This window comes from Tamandua tetradactyla, chromosome 2 (assembly GCF_023851605.1).
Source record: "Tamandua tetradactyla isolate mTamTet1 chromosome 2, mTamTet1.pri, whole genome shotgun sequence".
NCBI lineage: Eukaryota > Metazoa > Chordata > Mammalia > Pilosa > Myrmecophagidae > Tamandua > Tamandua tetradactyla.
In genome coordinates this window covers 51,509,326-51,528,896 of record NC_135328.1, presented here as the reverse complement: position 1 = coordinate 51,528,896, position 19,571 = coordinate 51,509,326, and the positions used below count along the sequence as shown (strand labels likewise).

The 19,571-nt window shown below is 39.5% G+C and overlaps 1 protein-coding gene across 2 annotated transcripts in view; it reads left to right on the top strand.

Annotated features, from left to right (window-relative positions):
- The window catches only part of DYNC2I2 (dynein 2 intermediate chain 2), a 59,284-nt gene that overhangs the window by 15,714 nt on the left and 23,999 nt on the right, over window positions 1–19,571 (top strand). For both annotated transcript variants that reach the window (XM_077146568.1, XM_077146566.1), the window contains exon 2: window positions 6,913–7,161. In XM_077146568.1, the coding sequence (XP_077002683.1) occupies window positions 6,913–7,161 (249 nt within the window). The remainder of the gene's footprint in view (window positions 1–6,912; window positions 7,162–19,571) is intronic.

The window sequence follows — 19,571 nt, the reverse complement described above, 5'->3', positions numbered from 1 at the left end:
TTTTTGCACGCTTTATGGTAGGGGGGTCACATTTCATTCTTTTTCCATGTGAGTATCATTGAAGCACCATTTGTTGAATTTTTTTTTTGTTTGCTTGTTTGTTTGTTTGGGAAGTGCATGGGCCAGGAATCGAACCTGGGTCTCCTGCATGGCAGTTGAGAATTCTGCCACTAAACTACGCTTGCACCCTCTCCCCCCGCCACTCCCAGCTTTGTTCTTATGCCTAATTGAAGACTGATCTCTTTTGTAGTTTCTTTAACAGTTGTAGTATGTGGCAATGTTGACTTTCAGAGCTGCAGAACTCCTACTCTGAGTGTTAGATGTCACCCAGGTACCCAAAGTCCTTGATTCCCTTTTTCTTTCCTTTTCTCTATTTTTTAATTTTAATTTTTTTTTTTTAGCACAAACTACCTTTGTAATTACACTGAGTATCTTAATCTAAAAACAAATTAATTGGAGTAGTACCAACCTAGTTTTAATAGTGTACAAACTCTCTACTCCTATGTATGTCTGTCCTTCCCCCTTTGTACCATTATTGTCTTGGAGTACATCTTTGTACATTGTGTTTTCGTTAGCATAGACTTACAATGTTAAGTTTTACATTTGCCTGTTAAGTCACTGTGATGGTTAGGTTCATATGTCTGCTTAGTCAGGTGATGGTGCCCAGTTGTCTGATCAAGCAAGCACTGGCCTGACAATTGCTACAAGAATATTTCCTGGACTTAAATCATTAGTCAGTTGATTGCATCTGTGGCTGATTACATCTATGATCAGCTAAGGGGAGGGGAGTGTTTTCCAAAAGGAGAGACTCCAATCAGCTTTATCTAATCCAGTCAGTTGAAGACTTTTAAGGGAGAGGTGAGGACTTCAGCAGTCAGAAGAGAGAACTTTTTTTTAAAATTTTTTATTAATTAAAAAAAATTACAAGAAACACAAACATTCCCTCCTCTTCCACTTTTGTCTAAGAGTGGTTGGAACAAGTAGCTCATGAAAAGCAGTGATCAGTGATGAGACCACACACTCTTGGATTTTTGGAGGACTAGATCCCTAGAGCTCATACTGCAGCCCAGGCATGCAGTCCCCACTGCTGCCTGCCATACTGTTTGGGGATGGGGGATGGTAGCTACTGTAAAGAGGATGAAAAATTCACTGATATTTACTGCATTTTAGCATCCACTTCCTCCAGCTCTTCCCTGGATGCTTCACAGTGTTCTACTAGACACCAGAGTTTCAAAATATTTTATTTAGGCAATTCCTGCCAGTTCAATAGTGTGTTTTGGTGGAGGGACTAATAATTGGAACTTCGTACTTAACTATCTTTCTACAGTTTTCCCAGGATGTATAATTTTTGATAAGAAATTCCTGTAATGTAGTCGTGACTTTGAAAGTTATCCATTTCATAATGTTACAACATGAATTGATATCTCTGGCTAAGGAGTTTCTGAATAACTAAATCACGAACAGTTCTTGGGAGATAATAGCATCCTTAACTGTCGAGGCTGAAGGCAAGGAACACCCCTGTCCTCTCACAGCATACCTGGGGGCAACTGTTGGCAGCTAAATGCTAAGCTGAATGGATATTTACCTGTCTGGGGCCACTTCCTCTGTCATGTTAAGTGTTCTTGAAATTGGCCAGTCCCAGAATGGCTAGCCAGAGCACACTTGTTTTAGAAGGGAGGTCTTGTTGTAGGGTGGTGGTTTTGTAGTCAGGGAGTCCAGGTAGCCTGATGTGCCATCTTAGCTGTTCGTTAAGGACAACTTGTAGGAAGTAACAGAAGCCCACCCAAATGAGCTTTCATCAGACACTTAAGGATTGCAGAGATGTCTTATGGATCTCAGTGCAGGAGGTGCAACAGGTCTTGAGGAAGGGGCAGGAACCAGAATCTAGAAAGTTTTGGGGGTACTTGCTCCATGACTTAGCTCTGCTGTTCCCACCCATCCTCTTGAGAGCTTTCTTTCTGCTGAGTGGGCGTCACTGCTTGCTTCTCCTGTCCATTTTGTGGAATCTGGCTGATTCTTGGTCCCCAAATTTACATGTTTCAGTTCCAGGCATGTGCAGACTAACTTGTTAAATCTTTTATATGAGAGAATTCATTAGACGCAGCTTGGGTTAGTGTCCAGTTCGTATCTATAGTCCTGGTTTGGGATCCCCAGTAAAATATAGCTCTTGGGGTCCAGCCTGTGGCTTGACTAGGAAGTTTTTTGAGAAAGAGGTTTATTTTAGTTTCCTAGCCCTACAAGGGATTGGCTTAAACAACTGGGATTTATTGTCTCATAGTTTTGAGGCGAGGAGAAGTCCAAAATTGAGGTGTCAACAAGCTGATACTTTTCCCCTGAAGGCTGACGTTCTGGGGCTGGCTGCTGCTTATCCTTGGTCGTTGGCTTTTCTGTCACATGGCAATGCACACTGCAGAGTTTTCTCCTTTTTCTTCTGTATTCTGTTGACTTTCAGCTTCTGGTTGCTCCTCATGACTTATTTTCTGTGTCCAATTCCATTTGTTTTAAGAACTTCAGCTATATTGGATTAAAGTCCCATCCTCACTGAGTTTGGGCACATCTTAACTAATAAGATGTTAAGGTCCTATTTACGGTAGGTTCACATTAACAGGCCCAGGGTTTGGGTGATTCATTGTCCAACAGATTCCCTCTGGAGTGGCCAGATTCTCTAGAAGGTATTACTTCTCCTCTCTGGGGCTGTTCCTTCATCAGTAAGATACAACAGTTATAAAGCCTCTTCCTGTCCTGCTGTTCTGGGTTCTCTGTGTCTATAGTCTCTTCTAGGACGGGAGAGCTGGACTTCAGGCTGCGTAGGATCTGACCTCCCATCCTTGGACCCCTAGGCTTCCTGTATGGTCTCTGCTCCTTGAGGCCCACCACCTACCTGTTCCTCTAAAGGCCACCAGAGCTTCATGCTCTCAAGTGCTTGGAGCTTGATGGTCTTAGTTTGGGAATATTCTCCCATTTATCTCTGCCCAGCTTTCCAATATGATTATGTAAATTCAGTCCTCAGTCCCTCATTTTTTTGTTTGTGTGTGTTTTTGTTTTGTGAGCAGTTTTATTCACACACCATACAATGCATCCAAAGTGTACAGTCAGTGGCTCTCAGTATAATATAATCAGTGTTGTGCAGTCTTCACTACAGTCAATTTTAGAACATTTTCATTGCACCAAAAATAAAAAACCCATATTCTTACACCCCTCCTATTATTGACACTTAGCCTTGGTTTGGTCCCTTTGTTAAAATTGATGAGAGAAAAAAAAAAATTGATGAGAGAGGGCCACGGTGGCTCAGCAGGTCAGCAGGTAAGAATGCTTGCCTGCCATGCCCGAGGACCTGGGTTCGATTCCTGGTGCCTGCCCACGTTTAAAAAAAAAAAAAAAAAAAAGAATATGCTGGATTGAAAATTCTACATACCTCCAGAAAATTGATGAGAGAATATTGAAATATTACTGTTAATATAGTCTATAGTTTGCATTGGGTGTATTTTTCCCCATATACCACCCTATTATTAACACCTTGTAATAGTGAAGTACATTTGTTCTAGTGTATGGAAGAACATTCTTATATTTGTACAATTAACCACAATCATCATCCACAAGAAGGTTCACTACGTTACACAGTCCTGTGTTTCATCTTCTAGCTTTCATTCTAGACACACACAACTCCAAACTCCCTTTCAACCACAGTCACACCCACAATTAAGTGCTATTAATTATACTCATGACAATGTGCTACCATCACCTCTCTCCATTTCCAAACATTTACAATCAACCTCATTAAAAATGCTTTACAAATTAAGCATCAGCTTCTCATTCTCTACTTTCATTCCATCTCTTGGTAACCTGTACTCTAGATAATGAGTTTGCTTATTATGATTAGTTCATATTAGTAAAGTCATACATTTGTCCTTTATGTCTCGTTTATTTCACTCAACGTAATGTCCTCAAGGTTCATTCGTGTTGTCACATACATCAGCATTTCTTATAGCTGAGTAATAGTCCATTGTAGGTATATACCGCATTTCGTTTATACATTCATCAGTTGTTGGACACTTGGGTTGTTTCCATCCTTTGGTGATTGTAAATAATATTGCTAAGAGTATCAGTGTGCAGATGTATGTTCATGTCCCTGCTTTCAGTTTTTCTGAGTATATACCTAATAGCGGGATTGCTGGAGCATATGGAAATTCTATACTTAGCTTCCTGAGGAACCACCAAACTGTTTTCCACAGGACCCAGCCCCTCTGTTTTCCCTTCCTAGGTGTAGGAGGAGGGCTGTAGGACCAGCTTTCCCAGCACTGTCCTGTTGATTCCCAGAGCTGCCAAGGAGCTTTTTCCTAGGTTTTTAGAATTTTTATTCTGGTAATAAATACACAATGTGAAAATTTTCATCTTAACTACTTTCAAGTTGGGCTACCATTAGTATCAAAAAGTTTAGTAAAACTTTTTCATCATTTCAAATAGAAACTCTGTATCCATTAAGCATTAACTCACTGTCCCCCTCCTTCCTGCCCCTGGTAGCCTGAATTCTACTTTCTGTCTCTCTGAATTTTTGCATATTCTAGTTATTTCAGATAAGAGGAATCATACAATATTTGCCCTTTAGTTTCTGGCTTATTGCCGTCAAACATCCATGAGCTCTTCAATTAAGCTTTGTCTCAGTATGCATATTTTCTGATCCCATGTCCATCCATTAATTCCATAAGTGTTGACCAATAGCTCTCTCTGTGCACACAGCTCCCTTCAGGGCCTCCTTTAGACCGTCAATTCAAGTCACCTCTCTATTGAGGTGCTTTCTGTCATCATGAAGTCACGTCTCGTGACCCTTTGGGAATATTTGATACCTTCGTATGGATATCTAAGAGGCATCTCAATAAAGGCATTGTCCAATGCAATTGGACAATATTCTCTTCTTCCAGAATTTGACATCACATTCAGGGACACGTCCATCCACCAGGTTCTCAAGTCAAACACTCTGGAGTTATCCTGGATCCCTTTTTTTCACCCTCCATCCCTGATTTCCAACCCATCACATCCTTTCAACGTTCCTTCCAAAACATCTCAAAGTCACCCATGTGTCCCTGTATCTGGAACTTTATCATCCCAGCCACCCTCACCTCTTGCCAGGACTACAAACCTCCTGCCACCTGGGATCCTGCACTTTAGTTATTCACTCTGTATATGTCACACCCCTGCTTACAGCCATCCTGTGGGTTAAACCTAGGAGAAAATCCCAGCTCTTCATCTTGGCTCTCATTACAGCCTGGACCTGGCTTAGGCCCAGCGTACCACCCTACCTTCACCCATGCTCCTTGGCATACTGATATACAGTCTCTAGATTCTGATCATGTGGGCCTTTTCACTGTAAAGTTTTTGTTTTCCTTGCTGGCCAGGATACCCTTTCTTCACTTGGCCAACTTCTTGTCCTTTTGTCTTAGCCCAAAAGCCATCTCTCCAGAGAGGCCTCTCATACCATCCAATCCAGATAGCCTCCCTTGCCATTCTTTCTCCCTCCGTATCACTGCATTGTAAATGCATATGTTTGTATTTGATATCTTTTCTTGTTCCTTTGTTTGATTTTTCCTCCTTGTCCCCATGTAAGCTCCTTGAGCACAGAAATCTTGCCTGTTTTTTTTTTTTTTTTTTTCTCTGCTGTATCCTCTACCTAGAGCAATGCCTGGTTCTAGGTAGCGTTTTTTTTTTTTTTTTTTTTTTTTTTGGTATAAATGAGCATCTGTTGTGTGCCAGATACCATGAGGGTACCAGGGTAGATCAGAGTTCCTGTGCTGGAGGAACTCACAGTTTAGCAGGGAGATGGACAAGCAGAGAGAGAGAACTAAGTGTGTGAAGGTGAGATTGAGGTACAAGTGCTGAGTATTCCATCTTCTGAAGGGGGCTGCCCCTGTGTAGGAGTCATCTTCCTTCAGGCTCATTAAGATGGTCAGACTGGCCCTGTTACCGGCCATGATGTCCAGCATCACCCCACCAAGACTGAGTGAGCTGGAGTAGGAGCTGAGCAAGCGGGATCCAGGGACTTATCCTTGCTCTGGGAGTACAGGAACCTGATGTGCCGCCAGGTAGGGAATGTTGTAAACAACCCTAATTATCACACTAGCTTACAAACTTGTTTGGTAAAGATTGGATATACCCATAAGAAAGGGAGGCTGGTATCTCCTTCCCAGTTCTAGTGTCTCTCTCTGTGCCCAGCTGAGCAAGGGAAGAGGAACTAGAGACAGATGGCAGGAAAGAAGCACCTGCCTTCCACTAACATCATGGACACATATTTTTCTTTGATCGTGTGGGTTCCTTGGTAGGAACCACTACCAGTGAAGGTACCCCACCGGAGAATGCTGCCTGCCAAGCAAGGGACATGCTGAGTATTCTGCTATTGGCCAGGTCTGAGGTTTCATCCATTCACTGGCTGAAGAGGGTACTGCTGGCTTTAGGGTTTCACGGATCTTATAGCTGTGGGTCTCTTTAAAAGGGTCACTTGTTCATCCCTCTAACCCCTCCAGATAGTCGTACCAAAAGTCCTGGGGCAGGCTTCATCTGGCCTGTTTCGATCATGTGGCCATTCCTGGACCAATTGCTGTGGCTGGAGGAGGACTCCAGTACTGATTGGCTAGCTAGAGGTCATGTGTCCCCCTTAGGGGAATATAGGAGGGTTGAGGGATTATCTCCATTCAAACCACATATTTTGGGATCCTGCTAAGGAAGATGGCTTGTTACATGAGGTAGAGGACAGTCTTTGGGCAGACAAAATGAATAAGAGGTCCTTAGTCTGAGGATAGCAGTAGTGTTGAAGGTAGCATTGAAGGTGAGCTGTTGAGTAGAGGGGATGTGAGTGAGTATTTTGGGCTCTCAGTGAGTGATGCTGGGTGATGACTGCTGTGTTTTGATCTTTCCCTCCAGAAAAGTTGCCAGACGGCCAGTATTGCCACAGCTGAAGTATCCATCCAGACCCAGAAGCAAGTAGATGCCGAGGTGCAGACTGAGCCCCCTGTGCCCATCAGAGTGCTGTCTGTGTTCCAGCAGGATAGCCCCCAACTGGCAGCCTTTCTTCAGAGAGTGGAGGGCATGGTCATCCTAGAGCTGAACAAGAACTGGCAGAGCCATGCATTTGATGGCTTCGAGGTGAACTGGACTGAGCAGCAGCAGACAGTAAGGAGTGGGATTGTTGTGTGGGTGTAAGAGGCCACACTTCTACCTCACTTTAAATCCTTCTTTTGCTTTACCTAAAGAATAACAATACAAAATAATACCAGGCATCATTTGACAAGCTCTTACTTTTTGTCAGGTACTAAGTTTTATAAGAATAAGGCATTTACCCTTCACTACAGTCTTTTTATTTTTTATTTATTTTTATTGATAAAACAACATGCAACCATACAAGCATTCTTTTTTTTTTAACTTTTTTTATTAATTAAAAAAAAATTAACAAACAAAACATTAAGATATCATTCCATTCTACATATACAATCAGTAATTCTTAATATCATCACATAGTTGCATATTCATCACTTCTTAGAACATTTGCATCGATTTAGAAAAAGAAATAAAAAGACAACAGAAAAAGAAATAAAACGATAACAGAGAAAAAAAAGATTATACATACCATAGCCCTTACCCCTCGCTTTCATTTACCACTAGCATTTCAAACTAAATTTATTTTAACATTTGTTCCCCCTATTATTTATTTTTATTCCATATGTTCTACTCTTCTGTTGATATAGTAGCTAAAAGGAGCATCAGACACAAAGGTTTTCACATTCACAGAGTCTCATTGTGAAAGCTGTATCATTGTTCAATCATCATTAAGAAACATGGCTACTGAAACACAGCTCCACATTTTCAGGCAGTTCCCTCCAGCCTCTCTGCTACATCTTGAACAACAAGGTGATATCTACTTAATGCATAAGAATAACCGCCAGGATAACCTCTCAACTCTGTTTGGAATCTCTCAGCCATTGACATTTAGTCTCATTTCATTCTTCCCCCTTTGGTCGAGAAGGTTCTCTCAATCACTTGATGTTAATTCTCAGCTCATTCTAGGGTTTTTCTCAGTCCCTTGATGCTGAGTCTCAGCTCATTCCAGGATCTCTGTCCCACGTTGCCAGGAAAGTCCACACCCCTGGGAGTCATGTCCCACGCAGAGAAGGGGAGGGTGGTGAGACTGCTCGTCATGTTGGCTGGAGAGAGAGAGGCCACATCTGAGCAACAAAAGAGGCTCTCTTGGAGGTGATTCTTAGGCCTAAGTTTTAAGTAGACTTGACCTATCCTTTGTGGGGTTAAGTTTCATATGAACAACCCCCAAGACTGGGGGCTCAGCCTATAGCTTTGGTTGTCTACACTGCTTGTGAGAATATCCGGAATTCAACTTGAGGAAGTTGAATTTCTCCCCACTCTCACCATTCCCCGAAGGGGGCTTGCAAACACTTTTCTAGTCACTGATCAAATCACTCTGGGATTCATCGGGGCATCACTTTGGACAAACTAACAAAATCTCATGTCCTACCTGAGATTCCAAGTACTTATGACATTCAATCAAACTATCTACATGAGTTATATTAGGAAATGCTCTAGTCAAAATCTAAATTTTGTAACAAATAAACATTTTTTGCTTTAGTCTCACACATAAGGTGACATTTAAAAGTATTAATTATCATCTATTTTCAGCACCCTTCAATAATGACATTCCTTTGTTCTTCCTCATGCAAAAACATTTTAAAAATTTGTACATTGTACATTTCACTATTATTATACATGCTAGGCATTCCTAGATTATACCATCTCGATCTTTACCATCTATCTTTCTTTCTGATTTCATTTATGTCCCGAGCCCTCCTCCCTCGATCATTCTCACATGCAGCTTCATTCAGTGTTTTAACATAATTACATTACAGTTAGGTAGTACTGTGCTGTCCATTTCTGAGTTTTTATATTCAGTCCTGTTGCACAATCTGTATCCCTTCAGCTCCAATTACCCAATATTTCACCCTATTTCTATCTCCTGATGGTCTCTGTTACCAAGGAAATATTCCAAGTTTATTCACTAATGTCCGTTCATATCAGTGAGACCATACAGTATTTGTCCTTTTGTTCCTGGCTAATCACACTCAGCATAATGTCCTTAAGGTCCATTCATGTTGTTACATACTTCATCACTTTATTCTGTCTTACAGCTGCATAATATTCCATCTTATGTAAATGTCACAGTTTGTTTAGCCTGTTGATGGACATTTTGGCTGTTTCCATCTCTTGGTAATTGTTAATAATGCTGCTATAAACATTGGTGTGTAAATGTCCATTTGTGTCCTTGGCTTCGTGTCCTTTGAGTAGAGACAGCATATAGATGGGTCCTGTTTTTTAATCCATTCTGCCAGACTGTGTCTTTTGACTGGAGAGTTTAATCCATTAACATTCAGTGTTATTACTGCATGAGTAGTACTTTCTTCTGCTGTTTTGCCTTCTGGATTTTATATGTCATATCTAATTTTCCTTCTTTTTACCTTTACTCATAGTCTTCCTTTCTACACTCTTCTCCACACCTCTCTCTTCTGTCTTCGTATCTGTCTGTAGTATTCCCTTTAGTATTTCCTGCAGAGCTGGTCTCTGGGTCACAAATTCTCTCAGTGATTTTTTGTCTGAAAATGTTTTAATTTCTCCCTCATTTTTGAAGGACAGTTTTGCTGGATATAGAATTCTTTTTTTTTTTTTTTTAAATTTTTTTATTAATCAAAAAAAAGAAAAGAAATTAACACAACATTTAGAAATCATTCCATTCTACAAATGCACTCAGTAATTCTTAGTATCATCACATAGATGTATGATCATCATTTCTTAGTACATTTGCATCGATTTAGGAAAAGAACTAGCAAAACAGCAGAAAAAGATATAGAATGTTAATATAGAGAAGAGAATTAAAATAATAATACTAATAATATATATATATATAAAAAGGAAAAAGAAAAAAACAAAAACAAAAGATACAAACAAACAAACAAAAAACCATATTTCAGGTGCAGCTTCATTCAGTGTTCCAACCTAGTTACATTACACTTAGGTATTATTGTGCTGTCCATTTTTGAGTTTTTGTATCTAGTCCTGTTGCACAGTCTGTATCCCTTCAGCTCCAATTACCCATTATCTTACCCTGTTTCTAACTCCTGCTGGTCTCTGTTACCAATGATATATTCCAAGCTGATTCTCGAATGTCGGTTCACATCAGTGGGACCATACAGTATTTGTCCTTTAGTTTTGGGCTAGACTCACTCAGCATAATGTTCTCTAGGTCCATCCATGTTATTACATGCTTCATAAGTTTAGTCTGTCTTAAAGCTGCATAATATTCCATCGTAGGTATACGCCACAGTTTGTTTAGCCACTCGTCTGTTGATGAACATTTTGGCTGTTTCCATCTCTTTGCAATTGTAATAATGCTGCTATAAACACTGGTGTGCAAATGTCCATCTGTGTCTTTGCCCTTAAGTCCCTTGAGTAGATACCTAGCAGTGGTATTGCTGGGTCGTAATCCATTCTGCCATTCTATGTCTTTTGATTGGGAAATTCAGTCCATTAACTTTTAGTGTTATTACTGTTTGGATAATATTTTCCTCTACCATTTTGGCTTTTGTATTATATATATCATATCTGATTTTCTTTCTTTCTACACTTTACTCCATACCTCTCTCTTCTGTCTTTTCGTATCTGACTCTAGTGCTCCCTTTAGTATTCCTTGCAGAGCTGGTCTCTTGGTCACAAATTCTCTCAGTGACTTTTTGTCTGAGAATGTTTTAATTTCTCCTTCATTTTTGAAGGACAATTTTGCTGGATATAGGAGTCTTGGTTGGCAGTTTTTCTCTTTTAGTAATTTAAATATATCATCCCACTGTCTTCTAGCTTCCATGGTTTCTGCTGAGAAATCTACACATAGTCTTATTGGGTTTCCCTTGTATGTGACAGATTGTTTTTCTCTTGCTGCTTTCAAGATCCTCTCTTTCTCTTTGACCTCTGACATTCTAACTAGTAAGTGTCTTGGAGAACGCCTATTTGGGTCTATTCTCTTTGGGGTGCGCTGCACTTCTTGGATCTGCAAATTTAGGTCTTTCATAAGAGTTGGGAAATTTTCAGTGATAATTTCTTCCATTAGTTTTTCTCCTCCTTTTCCCTTCTCTTCTCCTTCTGGGAAACCCACAACACGTATATTTGTGCGCTTCATATTGTCCTTCAGTTCCCTGATACCCTGTTCAAATTTTTCCATTCTTTTCCCTATAGTTTCTGTTTCTTTTTGGAATTCAGATGTTCCATCCTCCAGTTCACTAATTGTAGCTTCTGTCTCTTTAGATCTACCATTGTAGGTATCTATTGTTTTTTCCATTTTTTCTTCTTTGTCCTTCACTCCCATAAGTTCTGTGATTTGTTTTTTCAGATTTTCTATTTCTTTTTGTTCAGCCCATGTCTTCTTGATGTCCTCCCTCAATTTATTGATTTGGTTTTTGAAGAGTTTTTCCATTTCTGTTCGTATATTCAGCATTAGTTGTCTCAGCTCCTGTATCTCATTTGAACTATTGGTTTGTTCCTTTGACTGGGCCATATCTTCAATTTTCCGAGCGTCATCCATTATTTTCTGCTGGTGTCTGGGCATTTGATCAGATTTCCCTGGATGTGGGACCCAGCTGGTTGAAAGCGTTTTCTGTGAAATCTCTGGGCTCTGTTTTTCTTTTCCTGCCCAGTAGGTGGCGCTCGTGGCGCTCGTCTGTCTGCACGGCAGTCGGCCCGGGAAACCGCGCGTGGAGGCGGGGGTCGCTGGCCGCCGCGGCTTGGGAAAGTGCCGGTCCTAATTGCCCAGCTGGCCCGAAACGCCAAGCCTGACGGGAGGGCCCCGCTATCCAACGTTCCCAGTCAGACCGGGGAGCCACGTGCGTGGAGGGGACCCCAGTCGCCAGCCGCCCCGGCCGGGAAAACGCGCGCCCCTCAGGTATCTCACCGCAGCAGATTCTCCCTGCCCGTTCAGCTGTTCCAGAATGGGGTACGCTGTCTTTTTGGTCTCTGTCGTGACTCCGGGAGCTGTTTCGTATTGTTTCTGTTTCTTTAGTTGCTTTTCTGGAGGTGGAAGTAAGACCCGCGCGTCTTACTAAGCCGCCATCTTCTCCGGAAGTCCCCTGGATATAGAATTCTTGGTTGGCAGTTTTTCTCTTTTAATAATTTAAATATATTATCCCACTGTCTTCTTGCCTCCATGGTTTCTGCTGAGAGATCTGCACATAGTCTTATTGGGCTTCCCTTGTATGGGATGGGTTGCTTTTCTCTTGCTGCTTTCAAGATCCTCTCTTTCTCTTTGACCTCTGACATTCTGATTGTTAAATGTCTTGGAGTATGTGTATTTGGATCTATTCTCTTTGGGGGTACGCTGCACTTCTTGGATCTGTAATTTTAAGTCTTTCATAAGAGTTGGGAAATTTTCAGTGAAATTTTCAGAATAAAATACCTAGGAATAGATTTAACTAAAGAGACAAAAAACCTATATAAAGAAAACTACAAAAAACTGCTAAAAGAAATCACAGAAGACCTAAATAGATGGAAGGGCATACCGTGTTCATGGATTGGAAGATTAAATATACTTAAGATGTCAATCCTACCCAAACTGATCTACAGATTCAATGCAATACCAATCAAAATCCCAACAACTTATTTTTCAGAATTAGAAAAACCAATAAGCAAATTTATCTGGAAGGGCAGGGTGCCCCGAATTGCTAAAAACATCTTGAGGGAAAAAAACGAAGCTGGAGGTCTCGCGATGCCGGACTTTAAGGCATATTATGAAGCCACAGTGGTCAAAACAGCATGGTATTGGCATAAAGATAGATATATCGACCAATGGAATCGAATAGAGTGCTCAGATATAGACCCTCTCATCTATGGACATTTGATCTTTGATAAGGCAGTCAAGCCAACTCACCTGGGACAGAACAGTCTCTTCAATAAATGGTGCCTAGAGAACTGGATATCCATATGTAAAAGAATGAAAGAAGACCCGTATCTCACACCTTATACAAAAGTTAACTCAAAATGGATCAAAGATCTAAACATTAGGTCTAAGACCATAAAACAGTTAGAGGAAAATGTAGGGAGATATCTTATGAATCTTACAACTGGAGGCGGTTTTATGGACCTTAAACCCAAAGCAAGAGCACTGAAGAAAGAAAGAAAGAAATGGGAGCTCTTAAAAATTAAACACTTTTGTGCATCAAAGAACTTCATCAAGAAAAAAAAAAAGAAAGTAGAAAGACAGCCTACACAATGGGAGATAATATTTGGAAATGACATATCAGATAAAGGTCTAGTATCCAGAATTTATAAAGAGATTGTTCAACTCAACAACAAAAAGACAGCCAATCCAATTACTAAATGGGAAAAAGACTTGAACAGACACCTACCAGAAGAGGAAATACGGATGGCCAAGAGGCACATGAAGAGATGCTCAATGTCCCTGGCCATTAGAGAAATGCAAATCAAAACCACGAGATATCATCTCACACCCACCAGAATGGCCATTATCAACAAAACAGAAAATGACAAGTGCTGGAGAGGATGTGGAGAAAGAGGCACACTTATCCACTGTTGGTGGGAATGTCAAAGGGTGCAACCACTGTGGAAGGCAGTTTGGCGGTTCCTCAAAAAGCTGAATATAGAATTGCCATACGACCCAGCAATACCATTGCTAGGTATCTACTCAAAGGACTTAAGGGCAAAGACACAAATGGACATTTGCACACCAATGTTTATAGCAGCATTATTTACAATTGCAAAGAGATGGAAACAGCCAAAATGTCCATCAACAGAAGAATGGCTAAACAAACTGTGGTATATGCATATGATGGAATATTATGCAGCTTTAAGACAAGATAAACTTATGAAGCATGTAATAACATGGATGGACCTAGAGAATATTATGCTTAGTGAGTCCAGCCAAAAACTAAAGGACAAATACTGTATGGTCCCACTGATGTGAACGGACATTTGAGAATAAACTTGAAATATGTCATTGGTAACAGAGTCCAGCAGGAGTTAGAAACAGGGTAAGATAATGGGTAATTGGAGCTGAAGGGATACAGACTGTGCAACGGGACTAGATACAAAAACTCAGAAATGGACAGCACAATAATACCTAATTGTAAAGTAATCATGTTAAAACACTGAATGAAGCTGCATCTTAGCTATAGGGTTTTTTTTATTTTTTTACTATTATTACTACTTTTATTTCTTTTCTCTATATTAACATTCTATATCTTTTTCTGTTGTGTTGCTAGTTCCTCTAAACCGATGCAAATGTACTAAGAAACGATGATCATGCATCTATGTGATGATGTTAAGAATTACTGAATGCATATGTAGAATGGTATGATTTCTAAATGTTGTGTTAATTTCTTTTTTTTTCCATTAATAAAAAAAAAAATGAATTGACCATAGATCTGAGGGTCTATTTCTGAATTCTCAATTTGATTCCATTGATCAATATGTCTATCTTTATGCAAGTACATGCTGTTTTGACCACTATAGCTTTATAATATGCTTTGAAGTCAGGAAGCACGAGTCCTCCAACTACATTCTTCTCTTTTTCCAAGACCTTTTTGGCTATTTCAGACCCCTTACCCTTCCAAATAAGTTTGATAATTAGCTTTTCAATTTCTGCAAAGTAGGCTGTTTGAATTTTGATTGGTGTTGTATTGAACCTGTAGAGCAATTTGGGTAGAATTGACATCTTAACAACATTTAGCCTTACAGTCCATGAACACAGAATGTCCTTCCATTATTTAGGTCTTTGATTTCTTATAGCATCATTTTGTAGTTTTCTGAATATATATCCTTTATATCCTTGCTTAGGTTTATTTCTGAATATTTGATTATTTTAGTTACAATTATAAATGGATTTTTTTTCATGATTTCCTCCTCAGATAGCTTATTACTAGTGTATAGAAGCACAACTGATTTTTGTATGTTGATCTTGTATCCCGCCACTTTACTGAACTGGTTAATTAGCTCTAGTAGCTTTCTTATAATTTTTCTGAGACTTTCTAAATATAAGATAATGTTATCTGCAAATAGTGAAAGTTTTACTTCTTCCTTTCTGCTTTGGATGCCTTTTATTTCTTTTTATTGCCTAATTGCTCTGGCTAGAACGCTAGCACACTGCTGAATAACAGTGGTGACAATGGGCATCCTTGTCTTGTTCCCAAACTTAGAGGGAAAGCTTTCAGTTTCTCACCATTCAGTATGGTGTTAGCTGTGTGGGCTTTTCATATATGCCCTTTATCATGTTGAGAAAGTTTCCTTCTATTTCTGCCTTTTGAAATGTTTTAATCAAGAAAGGATGCTGGGTTTTGTCAATTGCCTTTTTTGTGTGTCAGCTGAGGTGATCATGTGGTTTTTCCCTTTCAATTTGTTAATGTGGTATAGTACATATAATTTCATTCTTTTTAAATTTATTGAGACCTGTTTTGTGACCCAACCTGTGGTCTATCCTTGAGAATGAAGAACACTTAAAAAGAATGTTTATCCTGGTGTGCAGTGTTGTGCATATGTCTGTTAGGTCTAGTTCATGTATTATACTGTTCACATTCTTTATTTCCTTATTGATATTCTGTCTAGATGTTCTGTCTGTTGGTGGGAGTGGTGCATTGAAGTCTCCACGTAATATTGTAGAGACATCTATCACTCCCTTCGGTGTTGCCAGTGTTTGCTGCCTCCTGTATTTTGGGGCTCCCTGGTTAGATGCATAAATATTTATAATTGTTATTCTTGGTGGATTGCCCCATTTATTAATATTTAATGTCTCCTTGTCTTATAACATTTTTGCAGTTAAAGTCTATTTTGTCTGATACTAATGTAACTACCCCAGCTCTTTGGGTTACTGTTTACATGGAATATCTTTTCTCCACCCTTTCACTTTCAACCTATTTGTATTCTTGTATGCTGATTTGAAGATGTTATGTATACTAGGGAAGCTGTGTTCTTTTTCCTAATCCAGTCTTGTGGGGGCAAACTTATTGTTTAGGGTAGAAACTTTGATTGGATTGTTTCCATGGAAGTGTGACACACACAATTGTGGGTAGGAACTTTTGATTAGATGGAAATGTGACTGTTCATTGAAGATGATTCTTAATTAGTTTATTGGAGTAACTTTAAGAGAGATCATAGAGAGGGAAAGAGCTCAGAGCCTACAGATAGAGATGCTTGGAGAGGTAGAAAGAAAACTTCTAGTTGCTCCAAAACACTGTAACCTAAAAGAAATAATCATTATAGTGATTCAGCAATCATACCCATTTATTAAATCCTGTCTTCTCTATTATAACTCCTCCTCTATTGATCCTACTCCCAATCTCTAAAGGTCTCTGGGCTATGCCCATTCTAACTTTTTCATGTGGAAAAGGGGTGTCTGTTATATAGGATAGGGGGATGGAATTAGTTGTTATTCTTGGAGAGGCTGGCCCCTCTGAGTTTTAGGACTTATCTGGCCTCAGAACCCTCTGGAGGTTATAGGTTTAAGGTAAGTAACCTTAGTACATAAAACTGCACCCCCCCCTCCCCCAAATCTTACAAGTACATTTACAGCTTCAGACTAAGTGCTGCTACAGTTGCCATATGGGACAATGCTGACTTTCACAGCTTCAGTGCTCTGAGTCTCAGGTGTCACATCAATACCCAGAGTTTCAGGGAACAACCAGGTGATACACAAATAGCTCAATATCTCAGAATTTAGAAATAACAGTTACAACTCCTGAATATAAGTGACTGCTATAAGAGCTTACAATCTAGAACTCTTTACAACTGGCTCCAACCTAATAACCCATGCTCTCAACTTCAGCTGTCTGAGTTTGTTTATTATGGTTAGCCTATATAAGTGAGGCATGATAATATTTCTTTTTTTTTTTCTGACATTTCATTCAACATACTGTCCTCAAGGTTCATTTACCTAGTTGCATGCCTCACAAATCATTCCTTTTGGTAGAGGCACAGTATTCCATCATATATATATGATAGTTCACCTTTCGGCTTCTCAATCATTGTACCCTTTGGTCCACTCAATCCATTGGACCTTATGGATAATGTCCAAAATAACCATGCCTTACAGTGTCCTTACTTGGTTGTAGAATCAGAACACTTTCAATTTTAGACAATTTTTCTTTGGTCCAAAGAGACAAAGAACCAATAAACACAGCCTCACCAAATATCAAATCAAAATCTCCCCTAATCTCTTGTCCCTTCCCACTCTCTGTTCACTCTCTGCTCATTATTAAATAGTTTTATTTACACTTCATACAATCCAATCTAAGTAAAAGATCAGTGGTTTCTGGCATATTCACATAGATGTGCCTTCACCACCACAATCCATATGAGGACAAGTCCATTTCTTTCACAAAGAATCCCATACTGCCCCCTCTCCCCATGTCTCCATTACTGACTTTTAGCTTTGGTATATTGTTTTTGTTACATTCAATGGGAGCATAATACAAGGTTACTGTTAAATATAGACCCTAGTTTGCATTGATCATATTCCCCCCCATACCGTCACATTTTCAGCATCTTGCAATGTTGACATTCATTTGTTCTCCCTCATGCAAAGACGATCTTATATTTGTACATTTAATTATCATCATTGTTTTTTCTAGGCATTGCTAAGTTATACAGTCCTAGTCTTTCCCCTCTAACTTTCCTCCTGGTATCATACATGCCCCCAGCCCTTCTCCCCCAACCATACTCACACTCAGCTTCGTTCAGCATACTTACAATATTGTGCTACCATCAGATAATATTGATTTCTAAATATTTGCAGTCAATTTCATTGAACATTCTGTACTCCATCAGCATTAGATGCTTTACCCTGTTTCTATCTCCTGATATCCTCTGTTCTCAACTTTAACTTTCAAATTTTACTCATTAACATTAGTTCATGTTCTTGAGACCATACAGTGTTTGTCCTTTTGTTTCTGGCTAATTTCACTCAGCATAATGTCCTCACGGTTCATTCATGTTGTTACATGCTGCATGACTTTATTCTGTCTTACAGCTGCATAATATTCCATCATATGTATATAGCACAGCTTGTTTAGCCACTCCTCCATCAATGGACATTTGGGCTGTTTCCATCTCTTGGAAATCATGAATAATGCCCTTGTAAACATCAGTGTGCAAATGTCTGCTTGTGTCCTTGCCTTCAGTTCTTCTGAATATCTAGTAGTGGGATTGCTGGGTCATATGCCAGTTCTCTACTTAGCTTCCTGAGGAACCACCAAACTGCCCTCCAGAGTGGTTGAACCAATTTTGAAGGACAGTTTTGCCACTATATAATTCTTGGTTGGCAGTTTTTCTCTTTCAGTATCTTATGCCTTCTCACCTCCATGGTTCTGCTGCTGAGAAATCTGCACATCATCTTATTGAGCTTTCTTTGTATGTGATGGATTGCTTTTCTCTTGCTGTTTTCAGAATTCTCTCTGTCTTTGACATTTGATAGTCTAAGTAGTAGGTGTCTGGAGTAGGTCTATGCAAATTTATTTTGTTTGGGATACACTGCACTTCTTGGATCTGTAATTTTTTTTTTTTTTTTTAACATAGGCAGGCACCGGAAATTGAACCCGGGTCCTCGGGCTTGGCAGGCAAGCATTCTTACCTGCTGAACCACCGTGTCCCACCCGGATCTGTATTATGTCTTTCATGAGAGATGGGAAATTTTCAGTGATAATTTACTTCATTATTCTTTCTACCCCGTTTCCCTTCTGTTCTCCTTCTGGGACACTCATAACGTGTATTTGTATGCTTCATGTTGTCATTTAATTCTGAGATGCTGCTCATATTTTTCCATTCTTTTCCCTATCCTTTTGTGTGTAGGATTTAAGATTTCCTGTCCTCTAGTTCACTAATCCTTCTTCTCCCTCTTCAAGTCTGCTGTTAAATCTCCATTGTGTTTTTCATCTTTTATATTGTGCTTTTCATTCCCACAAGTTCTGCTATTTGTTTTTAAGTTTTCGAGTTCTTCTGTATAGTAGCCCAATGTCTTTTTTATATCCTTCATCTCTTTTGCCATAAAGTCCCTCAATCATTGACTTGATTTTTTACTTAATTTAGCATGTTTGATTGAACATTAATTAGTTGTTTCAATTCCTGTATCTCATTTGAAGTGTTAGTTTGTTCCTTTGACGGCCATATCTTCAGTTTTCCTAGTTTAGCTCAAAATTTTTGTTGGTGTCTCAACATCTGATTTCCTTGATTAGTTTATTCTGGAGGTTATCTTTACTGTTTTACCTAGGGTTTTCCTTTTGGTTGGCTTTGGTCTCTGTTTCTTGGCATTCACTTCAACTTATTCTAGACCTATAGCATAATTTCTATTTAACTGTTCAGGGTTTTTCAGCTCTTGTTTTTCTGGATCTTGTCTTGCCTTTGTGAATCTTTTTTTTTTTGAGGAGATATGATTGACCCTAATCAGATTTTCCCAGACTTGGCAGGGCCAGGTCTCAGAAGAAGGGTGTGTAATCAGTATCAAGTTTCCCTGAGGATGAGACACAGCAGATTGTTTG